This window comes from Bos taurus, chromosome 24, assembly GCF_002263795.3.
Source record: "Bos taurus isolate L1 Dominette 01449 registration number 42190680 breed Hereford chromosome 24, ARS-UCD2.0, whole genome shotgun sequence".
Classification (NCBI taxonomy): domain Eukaryota; kingdom Metazoa; phylum Chordata; class Mammalia; order Artiodactyla; family Bovidae; genus Bos; species Bos taurus.
This window is the reverse complement of record NC_037351.1, coordinates 37,362,419-37,379,297: the sequence shown is the minus strand read 5'-3', so window position 1 is coordinate 37,379,297 and position 16,879 is coordinate 37,362,419. Positions and strand designations below refer to the sequence as shown.

Below are 16,879 nucleotides of genomic sequence, written 5' to 3'. Positions count from 1 at the left end.
ATGAACAGCACATTCAGAACCATATCTTGGTATTAAAATTCCATGAAGTTCATTTTGGGAATCAGATTACTACACCTATTTTTAGCTCATAACACAAACTACTCTTTCTATTACACTTTTAAATATGCTGTGGTAAAATGATGTTGAAAATAACTCATATAGCTAAATAAAAGCCCTACATTGAGCTTAATCAGACCAGACCCACCGACTGGCATGCATGTCAATATATTACTGTGGCAGCTACCTGCCAGGGCCTTCCTCTTCCTTTCCGTTCAGGACTGCAATCCCCATTTGCTGCTATATTTATCTACTCTCTTAGCCATAAAAGGCTGGCTGTGTGGCTCTGACATTCTACTGCCTGACCACATGCATTATTTTTGAACTGGCCCCCAGGGTCCTGTCTTTTTAGCCCTGACTCTTAACTTTTTCTTGGATTCGACCTACGTGGGTTTTTCACTGTCTCATCCAGCACCCACCGTCACATCGGAACATTGCTACCACCATCAATCCTTTGCAAACTGGTAAGTGTGACCTTGAGGCAGAAGAGTGCACTTGATGTTTTATGTGCTCAACAGCACTGCGGTGTGTGTGGTTTCTGTCTTCTGAGCTCAGCAGTTTTCTCTAAGAGATGTCAGAATAGCAGAGAAATAGGAAAGTGGAGCTCCAGGGAAGGAATGTGAGCAGCAGGGTGCCAGTTTGTGCTGGCACAGCCCTTCTCTCAGATCAGTGGATTCTTTTAAAATTAAGCTACTGTTCCTGGAGCTATAAAAAACTGTAGCTGTCTCAGATAGAACTGTAAGCATGAGTCAAGTACTCTTTCCAAGTTACAGTTCGGCGGTTTGGTTGAAATCTGAAATGGGTGAGGAAACAGGAAATCATGTGTTTTCCATTCTCCATAAGCCTACAGTACTGCCTGATTACAAATTTGATCAAAAGGAGTAGGTTAACTCTGAAGTCTCAAGTTTCTAATTCAGTGATTTTTGCCCCGACAATGCCATGTGGATAAATGTAAGGGTGCATTGGGGGTGTTTCTAATTGGAAAATGGCTAAGCAGTATTTCAGAGGCAACGCAGATCCCTGCATCATGACCCTAAAGTTCACAACTTTCGGTGAAGAATTTTTATAGCTTTCAGCCCCTAACTCCTATACAAAAGTATTGTGTCACAATACAACTATGGAGTTAGTGTTTCTTCCTAAATTCCCAAATTATTTTCAGGGAGGAAAAAAAAAAAACCACAGGTCTTAAAGGAATGGAAGACAACCAAACCATCTTTCCTCCCAACGCACCCTAGCTGTCATATGTTGGGGGATAATCCTTACTTACTTAATGAAGAGAAGGTAGTTGTACCTTCGTTCCAGAGGTCAGAGCTGTGACAACCAGCTCTGTTGACGTAATGTCAAAACCTGTTTACTTGCAATATATTATCTCTGTGCTTGGAATATTCAGTACTATTAAAAGTAAATATATTGGGGGAAAACAGAAATAAAGAGAATGGAAAATAGAATTGAGGCAAGACATTTAAAGATTTTATTTTGTGAAAATTAACAGCATTTCAAGTTATTTGGGTTCTGAATTTAGCTTATAATACACAAGAAGGTCATTCATTGTTTATTTGGACATCATTCAAATAACATTTTCTGTGTTGCAGTATACTATGTATCATTATGCAAATTTGCCAAATAGCTTTATAAATGCCTAATATCATATACTTCTATATTAATATAGTCTACACTTTTTTCTATAAAAATTAATCTAATGATTATTCATTATACTTGATCATTATTCTGTATATTTTAAAATAGAAAATAACAGTCTATTTAAGGGTTGAAGCAAAAGTTGTTTGCTGGTAGCTATTTTTTTCCTCCTGGGAAATGCCATGTAGACTGATATCTTCCATGAGCCTTAACATAAATATTTCTGGAGTGAAGTTTGCTGGATTTTCTTCTCTAGGGAATACATGCCTACTTTTCACTTCAAATAAAAAGATTTTAAGCTTGACCCCAAAAAATGTAGCAAGTTTAGAAAGATTCAGTCCTCATTTAGAATTTTAGAATCAATTTAGAATCATTTAGAATTTAGAATCAATTTGAAAAATTGATTACAACTGATTTTACATGTAAAAAATTTAGGACATGCACAAAAGCATTAATGATGGAAGGGGGTGGCTTTCATAAAACTATTACTTCATCCAGGGTTATTAGTATGGTTGATAGGCTCCAGTCAGAGGACAGATTTCTAAAGAAAGATAATGCAATCTGAAGTCTCCCCTCTCTATGCTAAGCAAACCCATCTTTCATTTTCAGTAGGACTGTTAGCTCAAATTCACAATGCAAACTGCTATACTGCTAACTGACTTTCTTCTTTAATACAGGAAGACTAGGAGGCTTTATATTCTTAATGGAATTTTTCTGGTTTGACACCATCTTTTTGAACCATTTGTGAGATTTGAGAGGGCTTGTTAAATGGCAATATAAGCATCCTCCAGGATCCGTCCTAGGACTTTCATTCTCATCTTTTTTTTTGCGGGGGGGGGACTGTATACTATCTATATGCTGGTGAGTCCCAAATGTAGGTCTCCATCCTGGACCTTTACCCTGTATTCCTGAGTCACATGTCCAACATCCCACCTTATCTCGCCACTTGGGTGTCTAGCAGATATTTCAAATGTAAAATGTCTCAAACCAGGTTCCTGCTCTTCCATCCCAAACTGCTGTTTTCTTACAATCCTGCTCATCTCAGTTCACAGCAGCTTTAATCTTCCAGTTACTTAGGCAAAGTCCTTGGAGCTGTCACTTACTCCTCTCTCTCTTTCATACCCTATTCCAGAACTTTCAGCAAGTACTTTTGATTCTACCTACAAAATATGCAGAGTTGGATCCCTTCTCACATTTCACTGCTACCACTATAATCTTTAGCCTGGACTATCGCAGTAGGGTTGCCGTAACAAAGCACCAGAGACCAGGTGGTTTAAACAACAGAAACTTATCTTCTCACAATTCCGGAGGTTAGAAATCTGAGATCAAAGAGTCAGCTGGGTTGGTCTTTTCTGAGGTCTCTCTCCCTGGCTTGCGGATAGTCCATCTTCTCGTGTCTTCCCTCTGCATACGTACATATCTGTGTCCTGATTTCCTCTTCTTATAACGATGGCAATCATGTCCTATTGGATTAGAACCTATCCTAAGAACCTCAATGTAACTTCATTTCTTCTGTAAAGATCCTATCTCTAAATCCAGTCACGAGGTTAGGACTTCAAATACGGATTTGGGGAGATACAACTCAGTCCATGGCAGCCTTCTCATTGGCCTCCTGGCTTTCACTCTTGTCCCTCAACAGTCTATTCTCAGACTCAGCAAGAGTGTTTCTCAGCTCAGAACCTTCCAATGGTTCCTTACTCCTTTCAGAATAAAAGTCGAAGTCCTTACACTACCTGTAGGACACTTCCCTCCTCCCTCCCCACTCCCTGACATCATCTTCTGTACCTCTCTCTGCACCCTTTCACTCCTCACAGCTTCACTGGCCAACTGGCCTTTCCTGGAGTACAATGCAACAGGCAGGCTCACAGCCCCCCAGTGCCTGTGCAGTGGTCTTCCATCCAGAATGCTTCTCCCGTCCCAGATATTCTCATGCTCAGGTGTCACCTTCATGCTCAGTCATCACCATTATCCCTGATGATGCTGTTAAAAGCATCCCATTCCACATTCCTGTTTTATTCTTCTCTATAGCATTAAGCAGGTTCTAATATACCTTACACTTTATTTTCTCTATTTGTCCATCATCACTTGCAATAGAATATAAGATTCTATATAGGGTTATCTATATAGAGCAGGAATTTTGTTGTTTTGTTCATCTATCTCCTGGTCAGGAATAGTACCAGGCTCAATGTAGGTGCTCAGTAATTATTTGCTGAATAAAAACCACATTGGCTGGACACAGACTCTCCATTATTACACAATCTCTCAGGTAAAGTCCCCATCAGAAGGAAGTGCCAGAAAATTTGAAATATATATTATTAAAGTGGGCTTCCAGGTGGTACAGTGATAAAGAATCTGCCTGCCAGTGTAGGAGAAGCAGGAGACCTGGGTTTGATCCCTGGGTCAGGAAGATCCCCTGGAGAAGAAAATGACAATCCACTCCAGTATTCTTGCCTGGGAAATCTTATGGACAGAGGAGCTTGGTGGACTACAGTTCACGGGGTTGCAGAGAGTTGGACACGACAGCACATTTACGTGTATCCACATATATCCATTGAAATAGCACAACGGGGAAAGTTTGTAAAGATCTCCAGGTATTTAAAAAGAAGGCAGCACAATGATAGAAGGAGGTACATCGGGGCTGTGAAGCAGGGAGTTAATTGAGTAAACAGCTAAACTAACCTTCACATTATTTTCCACTTACTCTTTGGAAGAAATAAAAGGGTAGTAATTTTCACCTACTGATTTAGATGTCTTGTTCTGGAGAGTTAGTTCCTTAAGTGAAGTGAAGTTGCTCAGTCGTGCCCCACTCTTTGCGACCCCGTGGACTGTAGCCCACCAGGCTCCTCTGTCCATGGGATTCTCCAGGCAAGAATACTGGAGTGGGTTGCCATTTCCTTCTCCAGGGGATCTTCCTGACCCAGGGATTGAACCCAGGTTTCCCACATTATAGGCAGACGCTTTAACCTCTGAACCACCAGTTCACCTCAAACCTGTTACTTTCTCACAGCTTGCCTGGATCCCTGGGGGCACATGATGTCTCTGCCGTTTTATCAGAAACTTCACCAGCACTATGACCGCAGCTACCGCAACAGGGACCTCAGCACCACCATGAGCCAGTACCAGCAGGAAAAGAAAAGCTCAGCCATCTACACCCATGGCTCCACTGCCTACAGCAGCCGCTCATCCGCTGCCCACCGTCAGGAGTCAGCGGCCTTCAGCCAGGCGTCCGCCGCATCCTACCAGCATCAGGCCTCCCGGGCCTCCGAATTTGCCCTGTCGTCTGCAGCCAGTCACAAGGCGGCATCAGCCTATGACTATGGCTACTCCCACGGGTATGTGAAAGCAGCCTTACAAACGCGGGGCAAAGCCGTGCTCTCTGAATACCCCACCCCCACCTTAGGCCCCAGGTTACATTTTCATTTCTTCGTGGGTCTGGCAGCCCTACCTTTAAACCAGGTGTGGAGCAAGGTCAAACCATCTGTTTGGAAGGCCTGGGATTTATGTCTTGGATTCCCCTTTCCCTTGCTTACCTGAGTTTCACAAAGAGCTTCGCAGTCGCCCTGGGGTGTCTTGCTTGCATTGCCAACTGCGATATTGCTAGAAGCAGAGAAGTTTTGCCACAGGTTGTGTTCAACATTCAGCAGCAGCAAAGTTGAGAAATCACATTTCCGACACTCACAGCAGGTTTCCAGGCCCTCTCAACTTTCAACTTAGATGAGAAAAGGATTTAAAATTCACAGACCACAGGAGCCCAAACTGCAGCAGAGATGTGTTCTATTCTTTCTGTGTCTGAAAGCTAGCATCAAAATTCAAGCAGCAAATATTTTCTTTAGCCGGAGCATTTTTATAAAAACATGGCCCTATCTCAGTCAGCTTAACAATACCAGGAACAAACCTATATTCTGACAGAATTATATTTATCAACCCATTGCCATGAGGGAGACCCCACACTAGAGGAAAAGTGAGACTTTCACAGACTCACAGGCTTTGAAAATAAGCTTATGGTTGCCCAGGGGGAGAATAGGGGGAAGAGATAGGGAGTTTGGGATGGACATGTACACACTGCTATATTTAAAACAGATAACCAACAAGGTCCTACTGTATGGCACATGGAACTCGACTCAGTGTTATGCGGCAGCCTGGGTGGGAGGGAGGTTGGGGGAGAGTGGATACATGTATATGTATGGCTGAGTCCCTTTGCTGTTCACACAAAACTATCACAACACTGTTAATCAGCCATACCCCAAAACAAATTTAAAAGTTTAAAAAAAGAAAAGAAAAAGAGGGTTTCAGTAGTATTCTAGGATGAGTGGGATTTAGATGCAGGTCTGGTCTAAAAAGTGAATCAGTGTCCTGTTGCTTTGGAAACAGTTGAGTTGAGATAAATGAGGACTGTTGTATCTAGAAATCGCTTAGGAGCCCAGCACATGGGCTGAGAACTGAATCTGCTTCTGAGGTCCTCCATGCAAAGAGGCAATCTCTCATTCTTCCTAAAAAAATTTCAAACAACAAACCTGCTTATAATCTTTGATATTGGAGAAGAAAGTTTCTCGGTGAGTCTGTGGTCATGCAGAGGAGTGTCACCAGGAGAAGTGTTTTCCTGTGAACCCCGAGGTTGGCTTCTCTGTGTCTTGTTCCAGCCTGATGAATGCTGGCTGGATCCGTACCTTCTCAGTCCAAGCCAGTTTTTATTTTCTCAGTATCCTGAGTGAAATGTGTCATGGAGATTAAAAAACACTTGCAAGATTCATGTGATTTTATTAAATGTCTATCTATAGTCCACAGAAAGGATTGTTGAACTTCCAAACGTACGAATTCCTGGGCTGTGTGGTCAGTTACCAGCTGCTGCCTCAGATCTCCTCTGTCTGGCATATATTGCATTATTTGTTATAAACAGATGTTATTTTAAGTCTTATACAATTTATGTCCACAAAATATCTGTCAGGGTAGCTGGGAGAGGTGTTTACTTCTAGGAATTAGAAAAGTGATTGAGGAAATAATACAGTGGTTTGTATGAACAGAAGTAAGGACTGGTTCTGAAGGCAGAAACTCCTGTATCCCTGTGGGTTAATCAGCACCTGATGTACAGCTGTGCTTTGGGGGTGCGGCGCCGACCTCCTGGGAGCTTCTGCACATCCAGTACCAAAGTCTCTGGAGTTTACCTGGAATGTGTGACGGCAACATTCTGAAATTCCACTTAAAATGGAATAGGATCATTCTTCAATCCCACTTTTCATGGGTTATGTGCGCCATGGGATATTCATGAGGACCTCGAATTGGCCGCAAATATGGAAATATTGTCAGGGAGGAGGTGAATTCATTTCTTTTGGCCCTTGTTTCAAATGACCTGCTTTCCAAACGAGACAGGAATGGGCACCGTGCTATGTGATAGTACCATGTGTTCTTCTGAAGAATGTTCCATACATATGTTTAAGGATCTCACTTAGGAAAGCAGCTGTCTTGTAATAGAGAGGATTATGTTTTAAATATCCATTTTCCTGGTCCATCTGTGCTGAATCTATAGAAAATGTAGAAAATGAGTGTTTTCATTACAATTGTTAAGCTAACTCATGTATACTCATTACATTCCCCTGATGCTGTAGAGTCTATAGAGTTTTATGAATTTGTTAAAGAGAGTTTTATTTCTTAAATTCTATTCCTAAATTCTTCTTTTAACCATATAAGCACCATTCATATTTATTTACAATCTGATAAATCATATCAAACATTATTAATTGAACCTTTGAGCATCTTTGTATTTTATCCAGAAAACATTTGCTCTATTTTGTCTTTGGAAAACTTAGCCATTTTAGTTATAAACAACTTCAGATAATAAACTTTCTGTAGGAAGTGGAACTATAATTATTTCTATGGTCAACCTTGCATCTTGTTCCTTCTTGCTATTTAAGTATTTATGTAGGTAGATAGGTATTTATTAATGGCTTGGTATGTTTGAACAACTCCACTTATTAGTAGAAATGTGGATCTAAAAAGAAGGGAAGATGCCAATATTTTTTCCTTTGTGTAATGCAATGTAAAAGAAAATAAATCTAACCTAATCCTGGGGGTATTTTAGTTTTTCTTTTTTTAGACCTAGAGCTAACAGGTGCAGATAATATTCTTTGAGCATTTCAAAATCTTTATAATTCTTTCAGGTTATATTTTTTATTTTTCAAAATGGAGCAACTTTTCCCTGCTAAATGAAATCTTTTTCTTGGGGTTGTGAAGAGTGTTGTTAATTAAAACCGGTGTGGAGTTGGAAATGCAGCTCTGTGGAATGTATGTGAATACTGGGCCTGATCCATTTTTAGCCTCTCTTTGTAGTTAGATGTCCTGGTAGTAAAGTGGAAACTATGGGGATTTATATGTGCCCACAGCTTGGCTGACCTCAGTTAAATCTTAAGAACAATGGCTTGTTCAGTGTCACTGTGGTTTTAGCTCAGATCGGTTACCAACTGCATTCTGAGCCAAGAGTTGTAAAATAAGTTCTGGAAGGCTTATTCTAAATGCCTTTGTTCTTAGTCACAGTTAGGAAAAAACTAAATTAAAGAAAGTGATTCAGGAAAACAAAAATGATACAAGACTATTCTTTTATGTTAATAATTCACAAATACTATTAGAGATTAAAGGAGAAACGGTACTCATGACCACTTTGCAACCATTGTGCAAGAGTTCTTAGCCTCTGTTTGTGAATAGGTTTCAACAGAGTTTTGGATGATCTGAAATTATATGTATAATTAGGTCCAGATGATTTTTTTTTTTTTTTTTGCTGAGATAGACCCTAGCTTTCATCATATTGTCAGAGAACTCTGTGACTCAACAAAGGTCACCACTACTGCACTAGAAAATCTACATATAAATATCAGCCCAGTGTGTGAGCTGATGATCCCTTCCTAGGGCCAATATTATAGGGAATTAGGATGAAATAAGGCAGATGTTTACAGGGAATGTGGTATATAGAAACCAATGTTTTCAAAATCCTCTCTTTTGAATAAGATGGGAAGAAAAAAGAACGATTCTGTTATGCTTGATAAGTAAAATGAATAACTTCCAGAGGACAACACAGCATATTTCTTGGATGATGAGTCTCTCAACCCTCTGAGGTTATGGTAGACACCTATTGTCTGATTCTAAGCAGATTAAAATCCAGCCCTTACAGTGCTTCCCTGGTGGCTCAGTCAGAAAATAATCTACCTGCAATGCAGGAGACCAGGGTTCAATCCCTGGGTTGGGAAGATCCCCTGGAGAAGGAAATGGTAACCCACTCCAGTATTCTTGCCTGGGAAATCCCATGGACAGAGAAACCTGGTAGGCTACAGTCCACGGGATCACAAAGAGTCAGATACAACTTAGCAACTAAATCAAGAAGTATTAAAATATAGCCTCTTCTCTAAAGAAAGATCTAACTATCATATATAAGGAAAAGGCACCATAGTTCCTGGGTAGAAAATGTAGCGTTCTGGGATTTGTCTTCCAGAATTTAAGTACCAAGAAAGTGATGAGCCATATTACTTCCTATTTGGTAGGAGAAGGTCTGGGGAAAATCCAAGGAAAACAGAAAGCCAGTTATTCTTTTATCCCCCTAGAAATGGGCCTGTTTGTTGTCAGTCTTACTTCTTTAAAAGGCAACTGGTCTGTGTTCTGAATCCTCCAAACAAACCCTGAGTCCAAAGAGGGTAGCATTCACTGTGCATCAATTTTCAACTCTCACTGGCTTGTTTGAAGAGAGAACTAGAAGTAGCACTCCTGGCAATACCAGTTTTTCATACAATTGGCAGTTTGTCATAGCTCCATAGAACTGTGGAATGCTAAAGCAGGAAGAGACTAAAAGCTCATCTAATTCAAGTCCTTCCTTCCACAGATAACAAGGCCCAGAAAGACAGGCTTCAACTCGCTGCCTCCTTTGTTTTGTTTACATTGAAAATACTACCCATCAGTCTCTTTTGCAGGCCAAATACAAGTTTTGACGATATAAGATACCCCAAAATGGCATTAATTTTTTGTAGGCAGGTGAATCAGGCTGTGAGAAGGAAGACATGTCCCCTTAAGGAGTAGGAATAGAGTGAGTAGCCAAAGGTGGAGGAAGGGCCATGCAGTCACGTCCCAGCACCCAGAGGTGAAACAGTAGCTCTGTTCACTGTTGGCCAAGCAATGGGTGTAACTGAGCCTCCCCGCAGAGATCCCCAAGCTCTGAGAGCCCAAGGGAACCAGTGGTGCAGACTTGACCTTTTCCATACCAGCCTTTCTGGGTGAAAGAGGAGAAAGCAAGAGCACCTCAAATGAGGATCCAGCTAATAGTTGATAAGTGCTCAGTGCTCAGTTCCTCAGTCATGTCCACGTCTTTGCGACCCCATGGACTGTACCCCACCAGGCTCCTCGGTCCATGGGATTTTCCAGGCAAGAATACTGGGTTGCCTTGGCCTCCTCCAGGGAATCTTCCCAACCCAAGGATTTAACCCAGATCTCCCTCATTGCAGGTGAGTTCTTACCGTCTGAGCCACCAGGGAAGCCCATATACAGCAGTGCCAAGTTGTAAATATATAGAGAGAGGCAGTTTTACAGGAAAAATGGTAGAATAATAAAAGTGAGTTCAGCTCTATTGTGGCCACTCAGTAAAGTCTAGTGGCAACGTATAGATAAGTAAGAAATGAAAATGGAGCTTCTGTTTTCAAGCTTTTGCAAACACCTCGGTGTCATGCTGGGATGACCTACCCATCTTTCAATGTCCAGCTCTTCCACAAAGGCTTCCCTGATAGCCGCAGACAGAAATTGTCTCCAAGCCTGTAAATTCAACTTTGTTTGCTCTGCTGTTTCTGCTTATCTGCCTGCCTGCCTTCTGTCCTTCCATCCTTTCTCCTTTGATTGATGTAACACAACGCATCAGGCTGGTAGCATTTGCAACCCTACTAGACAGTAAAGGTCTCAGAAAACAAGTCTTTAATTTAATATGTAATCTTCATATCCCCCTCCCACACCAGCATCAAGAATAGAATTGTGCACACAGAGGATAAAAAGTAAGTTTTCTGTTGGAACAAATGATATTATTATGGAAAGTTAAGGCTTTTTGTTTGAAATCTACCTTCTCTTGCACCTTTTAAAATGTCAGCTTGTCTGTGTACTAAGTTTATGCTTAATGTTACAAGAAACAACTTAACTCTTTTCCAAAGCAATTGTATCATTTTACATTCCCACACCAAGGTACAGGGATTCCAGCTTATCCACATTCGTTATTCTCTATCATTTTTTACAGCCTGTCTTTTAGGTATGTGGTGGAGTCTCACTGTGGTTTTAGCTTGCACTTACTTAATAGCTAATGATGTTGACCATCTTTTTAATGTGTTTGGTAGCCATTTGTGTACTTCTTTGGTGAAATGCTTGTTCAAATCTTTTGCCCATTTTTAAATTGGATTTTTTTCTGCTTATTATTGAGTTGTCAGAGTTATTTAAATATTTTGTATATAATTCCTTTCTTAGATGTATGTTCAGAAATATTTTCTCTCATTCTGTGCCTTGTCTTTTCATTCTTTTAACAGTGTCCTTCAGATACCAGAATGTTTACGTTTTGATGAGGTTCGATTTGTCACTTTTTTCCTTTTTTAGTCATGCTATTAGTGTTATATCTAAGCAAAATTTGGCTTATCAACATCGCTGTTGTTGTTGTTGAGTCGCTAAGTCATATCTGACTCTTCGTGACCCCTGGACTACAGCACGTCAGGCTTCCTTGTCCCTCACGATCTCCTGGAGTTTGCTCAAACTCATGTCCTTTGAGTCGATGATGCCATCCAACCATCTCACCCTCTGTCGCCCCCTTCACCTCCTGCCCTCAATCTTTCCCAGCATCAAAGTCTTTTCCAATCAGTCAGCTCTTCGCATCAGGTAGCCAGAGTATTGGAGCTTCATAGAGTTTCTCTTATCTTTTTTTCTAAGAGTTTTATAATTTTAGCTTTACATTTAAAAATATCCAGTTTGAATTATTTTTTTGGTATATGATGTGAAGTTCTAAATTCATCCCTTCACATATACATGGACTGTTGTCACGGCACCATTTGTTGAAAAGATTATCCTTTCCCCCTGAAATCATTTAGCTCCTTTATCAAAAATATATTGACCATGTATGGCTGAGTCTTCTCACTGTTCACCTGAAACTATCACATTGTTAATTGACTATATCCCGATACAAAATAAAAAGTTTTAAAATAACAATAAAGAAAAAGAGCTTTGAAAAGAAAAAAAAATCAATTGACTGTAAATGAAAAGGTTTATTTACAGATTCTCAATTCTGTTGCATTGATCTGTATGCCTGTCCTTAGGCCAGTACCACACTTTCTTAACTACTGTTGCTTTATAAAAAGTTTTTAAATTGGTGGATGTAAGTTCTCAAACTGAGTTCCTCTTTTACAAAAAAATTTTTGCTTATGTAGTTCCTTCATATTCCCATATAAATTTTAAGATCACCTTGTCAATTTCTACGAAGACAAAAGTCTTCTGGCAATTTGATAAAAATTATGTTGAAAGCATAAATCAATTTGAAAAATATGCCATTTTAACAGTGCTGACTCTTTCAATCCATGAACATGTATATTTATTTATTTAGATCTTTGTTTCACTTATCATATATTGTTTTTTAATCTTCAGTGTAAAGTCTTATACTTCTGTTAAAATTTTTCCTAAATATTTTATTCTTTTTGATAGAATTGTGAGTGGAGTCTTAATTTTATTTTTTCATTTTTCACTGCTAGTAAACAGAAGTGTAATTGATTTTTGTTCTTTGATTCTGTATCATGTGACCTTGCTGAACTCATTTATTAGCATTTGTGTGTGTGTGTGTATGAAAGTGAAAGTGAAGTGGCTCAGTCGTGTCCGACTCTTTGCGACCCCATGGACCATAGCCTACCAGGATCCTCTGTCCATGGGATTTTCCAGGCAAGAGTACTGGAGTGGGTTGCCATTTCCTTCTCCTGGTTATCTTCCCGACATTTTCTTTTTTTTTTTTTTTTTTTTGCATTTTCCTTAGTTTCATTTTATTTTATTTTTTTTTTTTTTAAATTTTATTTTATTTTTAAACTTTACATAATTGTATTAGTTTTGCCAAACATCAAAGTGAATCGACCACAGGTATACATGTGTTCCCCATCCTGAACCCTCCTCCCTCCTCCCTCCCCATACCATCCCTCTGGGTCGTCCCAATGCACTAGCCCCAAGCATCCAGTATCGTGCATCGAAGCTGGACTGGCAACTCGTTTCTTACATGATATTTTACATGTTACAATGTCATTCTCCTAAATCTTCCCACCCTCTCCCTCTCCCACAGAGTCCATAAGACTGTTCTATACATCAGTGTCTCTTTTGCTGTCTCGTACACAGGGTTATTGTTACCATCTTTCTAAATTCCATATATATGCGTTAGAATACTGTATTTATGTTTTTCCTTCTGGCTTACTTCACTCTGTATAATAGGCTCCTAATTAACCTTAAAAGCTTCTGCACATCAAAGGAAACTATTAGCAAGGTGAAAAGACAGCCTTCAGAATGGGAGAAAATAATAGCAAATGAAGCAACCGACAAACAACTAATCTCAAAAATATACAAGCAACTCCTACAGCTCAACTCCAGAAAAATAAACGACCCAATCAAAAAATGGGCCAAAGAACTAAATAGACATTTCTCCAAAAAAGACATACAGATGGCTAACAAACACATGAAAAGATGCTCAACATCACTCATTATCAGAGAAATGCAAATCAAAACCACTATGAGGTACCATTTCACACCAGTCAGAATGGCTGCGATCCAAAAGTCTACAAATAATAAATGCTGGAGAGGGTGTGGAGAAAAGGGAACCCTCTTACACTGTTGGTGGGAATGCAAACTAGTACAGCCACTATGGAGAACAGTGTGGAGATTCCTTAAAAAACTGGAAATAGAACTGCCTTATGATCCAGCAACCCCACTGCTGGGCATACACACTGAGGAAACCAGAAGGGAAAGAGACACGTGTACCCCAATGTTCATCGCAGCACTGTTTATAATAGCCAAGACATGGAAGCAACCTAGATGTCCATCAGCAGATGAATGGATAAGAAAGCTGTGGTACATATACACAATGGAGTATTACTCAGCCATTAAAAAGAATACATTTGAATCAGTTCTAATGAGGTGGATGAAACCGACATTTTCTATATACACGATTATATCATCTGTAACTAAAGTTAGACTTGCTTTTCAGTTTTTCAGTTTAACTAATTGCCTCGACTATTCTTCACTGTGCTGTAAATGTCAGTACAATATTGAATAGAAGTGGCAACAGCAAGTATCATAGCCTTGTTCCCCAGAGTTGGACTGTTAAGAAGGCTGAGCGCCGAAGAATTGATGCTTTTGAACTGTGGTGTTGGAGAAGACTCTTGAGAGTCCCTTGGACTGCAAGGAGATCCAACCAGTCCATTCTGAAGGAGATCAGCCCTGGGTGTTCTTTGGAAGGAATGATGCTAAAGCGGAAACTCCAGTACTTTGGCCACCTCATGCGAAGAGTTGACTCATTGGAAAAGACTCTGATGCTGGGAGGGATTGGGGGCAGGAGGAGAAGGGGATGACAGAGGATGAGATGGCTGGATGGCATCACTGACTCAATGGACATGAGATTGAGTGAACTCCAGGAGTTGGTGATGGACAGGGAGGCCTGGCGTGCTGCGATTCATGGGGTTGCAAAGAGTCGGACACGACTGAGCAACTACTCTGATCTGATCTGATCTGATGATATTAGTTATAGATTTTTCACAGATGGCCTTTATCAGATTGAGGAAGTTCCCTTCTATTCCTATTTAGTTGAGAATTTTTTAACATGCAAGAAAGCTGAATTTTGTCAAAAATTTTTTGCATCTCTTGAGATGATAATGTGGTTTTTGTTCTTTATTCTATTAATATGGTGTATTACACTAATTGATTTTCAGATATTAAATCAACCTTGCATCCCTGGGCTAAATTCTGCTTGGTTTTATATGTTGCTGGATTCAGTTTACTGATATTTTGTGAAGGATTTTTGTGCCTATGTGTATGAGGGATATTGGTTTGTAGTTTTTAAAAAAATTATAATATCTTTGGCTTTGATATCAGGTAATAACTGGCCTTACAGAAAAAGTTGGGAAGTGTTTCCTTCTCTTCTGTTTTTTTTTTTTTAATATGGAAATGACTGGCTTGTTTCTTCCTTAAATAGTTCATGTAATTTGTCAATGAAACCATTTAGGCCTGGGCTATCATTGTGCATGGATTTAAAAAAATATTTATTTATTTGGCTGTGTTGGGTCTTAGTTGTGGTACATGGGCTCTCTACTATGTGGGATTAGTTGCTCCACAGCATGTGAGATCTTAGTTCCCTGACTAGGGATGGAATCTGGGCTCCCTGCATTGCAAGGCTGCCGTCTATGGGGTCGCACAGAGTCAGACACAACTGAAGTGACTTAGCAGCAGCAGCAGCATTGCAAGGCAGATTCTTAACCCGTGTACCAGCAGGGAAGTCCTTGTGCATAGATAAATTACTAATTCAATTTCCTTATTTGTTATTGATCTGTTATTATTTTTAATTTCTTCTTGAGTTAGTGTTGGTTATTTAAATCTTTATGGGAATTTTTCCATTTCATTTAAGTCATCTAATTTTGGGGCATAAATGCATTTATCATGTTTTCTTGTGATATATGAGAGATTTGCTTTAGCATTTCTTGTAAGGCAGGTCTGCTAGCAATGAAGTCTCTCTTTGTCAATGTCTTTACTTTGTTTTCAGTTTTGAGTAGTGGTTTTGCTGGATATAAAACTCTTGATTTAGTTTTTCCCCAGCACTTAAATATGTCATACAAATGTATTCTGGGATGTATAGTTTCTGATGTGAAATCAGTCATTAATACCTTGTTCCCTTGTATGTGATGAATCATTTTACTCTTGCTACTTTCTAGTTTTCTCTCTGGCTTTGGCTTTCAACAGTTTGACTATGATATGTCTACATGTGTATCTCTTTGGGAGTATCATACTTGGGTTTGTTGAGCATCTTGGATTCACTGAGTACTATTTTTACACAAATTTGGGCAATTTTAAGAAAGCAACAGTTAGAACTGGACATGGAACAACAGACTGGTTCCAAGTAGGAAAAGGAGTACATCAAGGCTGTATATTGTCACCCTGCTTATTTAACTTATATGCAGAGTACATCATGAGAAACACTGGGCTGGAAGAAGCACAAGTTGGAATCAAGATTGCCAGGAGAAATATCAATAACCTCAGATATGCAGATGACACCACCCTTGTGGCAGAAAGTGAAGAGGAACTAAAAAGCCTCTTAATGAAAGTGAAAGAGGAGAGTGAAAAAGTTGGCTTGAAGCTCAACACTCAGAAAACGAAGATCATGGCATCCGGTCCCATCACTTCATGGGAAATAGATGGGGAAACAGTGGAAACAGTGTCAGACTTTATTTTTAGGGCTGCCAAAATCTCTGCAAATGGTGATTGCCGCCATGAAATTAAAAGACGCTTAACTTCTTGGAAAGAAAGTTATGACTAACCTAGGCAGCATATTAAAAAGCAGAGATATTACTTTGCCAACAAAGGTCCGTCTAGTCAAGGCTATGGTTTTTCCAGTGGTCATGTATGGATGTGAGAGTTGGACTGTGAAGAAGGCTGAGCGCCGAAGAATTGATGTTTTTGAGTCATGGTGTTGGAGAAGACTCTTGAGAGTCCCTTGGACTGCAAGGAGATCCAACCAGTCCATTCTAAAGGAGATCAGTCCTGGGGGTTCTTTGGAAGGAATGATGCTAAAGCTGAAACTCCAATACTTTGGCCACCTCATGCGAAGGGTTGACTCATTGGAAAAGACTCTGACGCTGGGAGGGATTAGGGGCAGGAGGAAAAGGGAACGACAGAGGATGAGATGGCTGGATGGCATCACTGACTCAATGGACATGAGTTTGAGTGAACTCTGGGAGTTGGTGATGGACAGGGAGGCCTGGCATGCTGCAATTCATGGGGTTGCAAAGAGTCGGACACGACTGAGCGACTGAACTGAACTGAACTGAACTGAAGCCATTATTTCTTTAAATATCTTTTCCTGCCCTTTCTCTCTTTCTCGTCTTTCTGATACTACCTTTACTCATATAGTGGTATATTTGATGTTGTCTGACAACATATTTTTTCTTCATTCTTT

At 40.0% G+C, this 16,879-nt stretch overlaps 1 protein-coding gene across 3 annotated transcripts in view; it reads left to right on the top strand.

Moving 5' to 3' along the window:
* The first annotated feature begins 351 nt into the window (after positions 1-351).
* The window catches only part of MYOM1 (myomesin 1), a 123,163-nt gene continuing 106,635 nt past the window's right edge, over positions 352-16,879 (top strand). For 2 of the 3 annotated variants that reach the window (XM_005224247.5, XM_005224246.5), the window contains exons 1-2: positions 352-521; positions 4,703-5,027. In XM_005224247.5, coding sequence (XP_005224304.2) covers positions 4,726-5,027 — 302 coding nt within the window. In that variant the 5' untranslated portion in view covers positions 352-521; positions 4,703-4,725. 3 annotated transcript variants of the gene reach the window in all.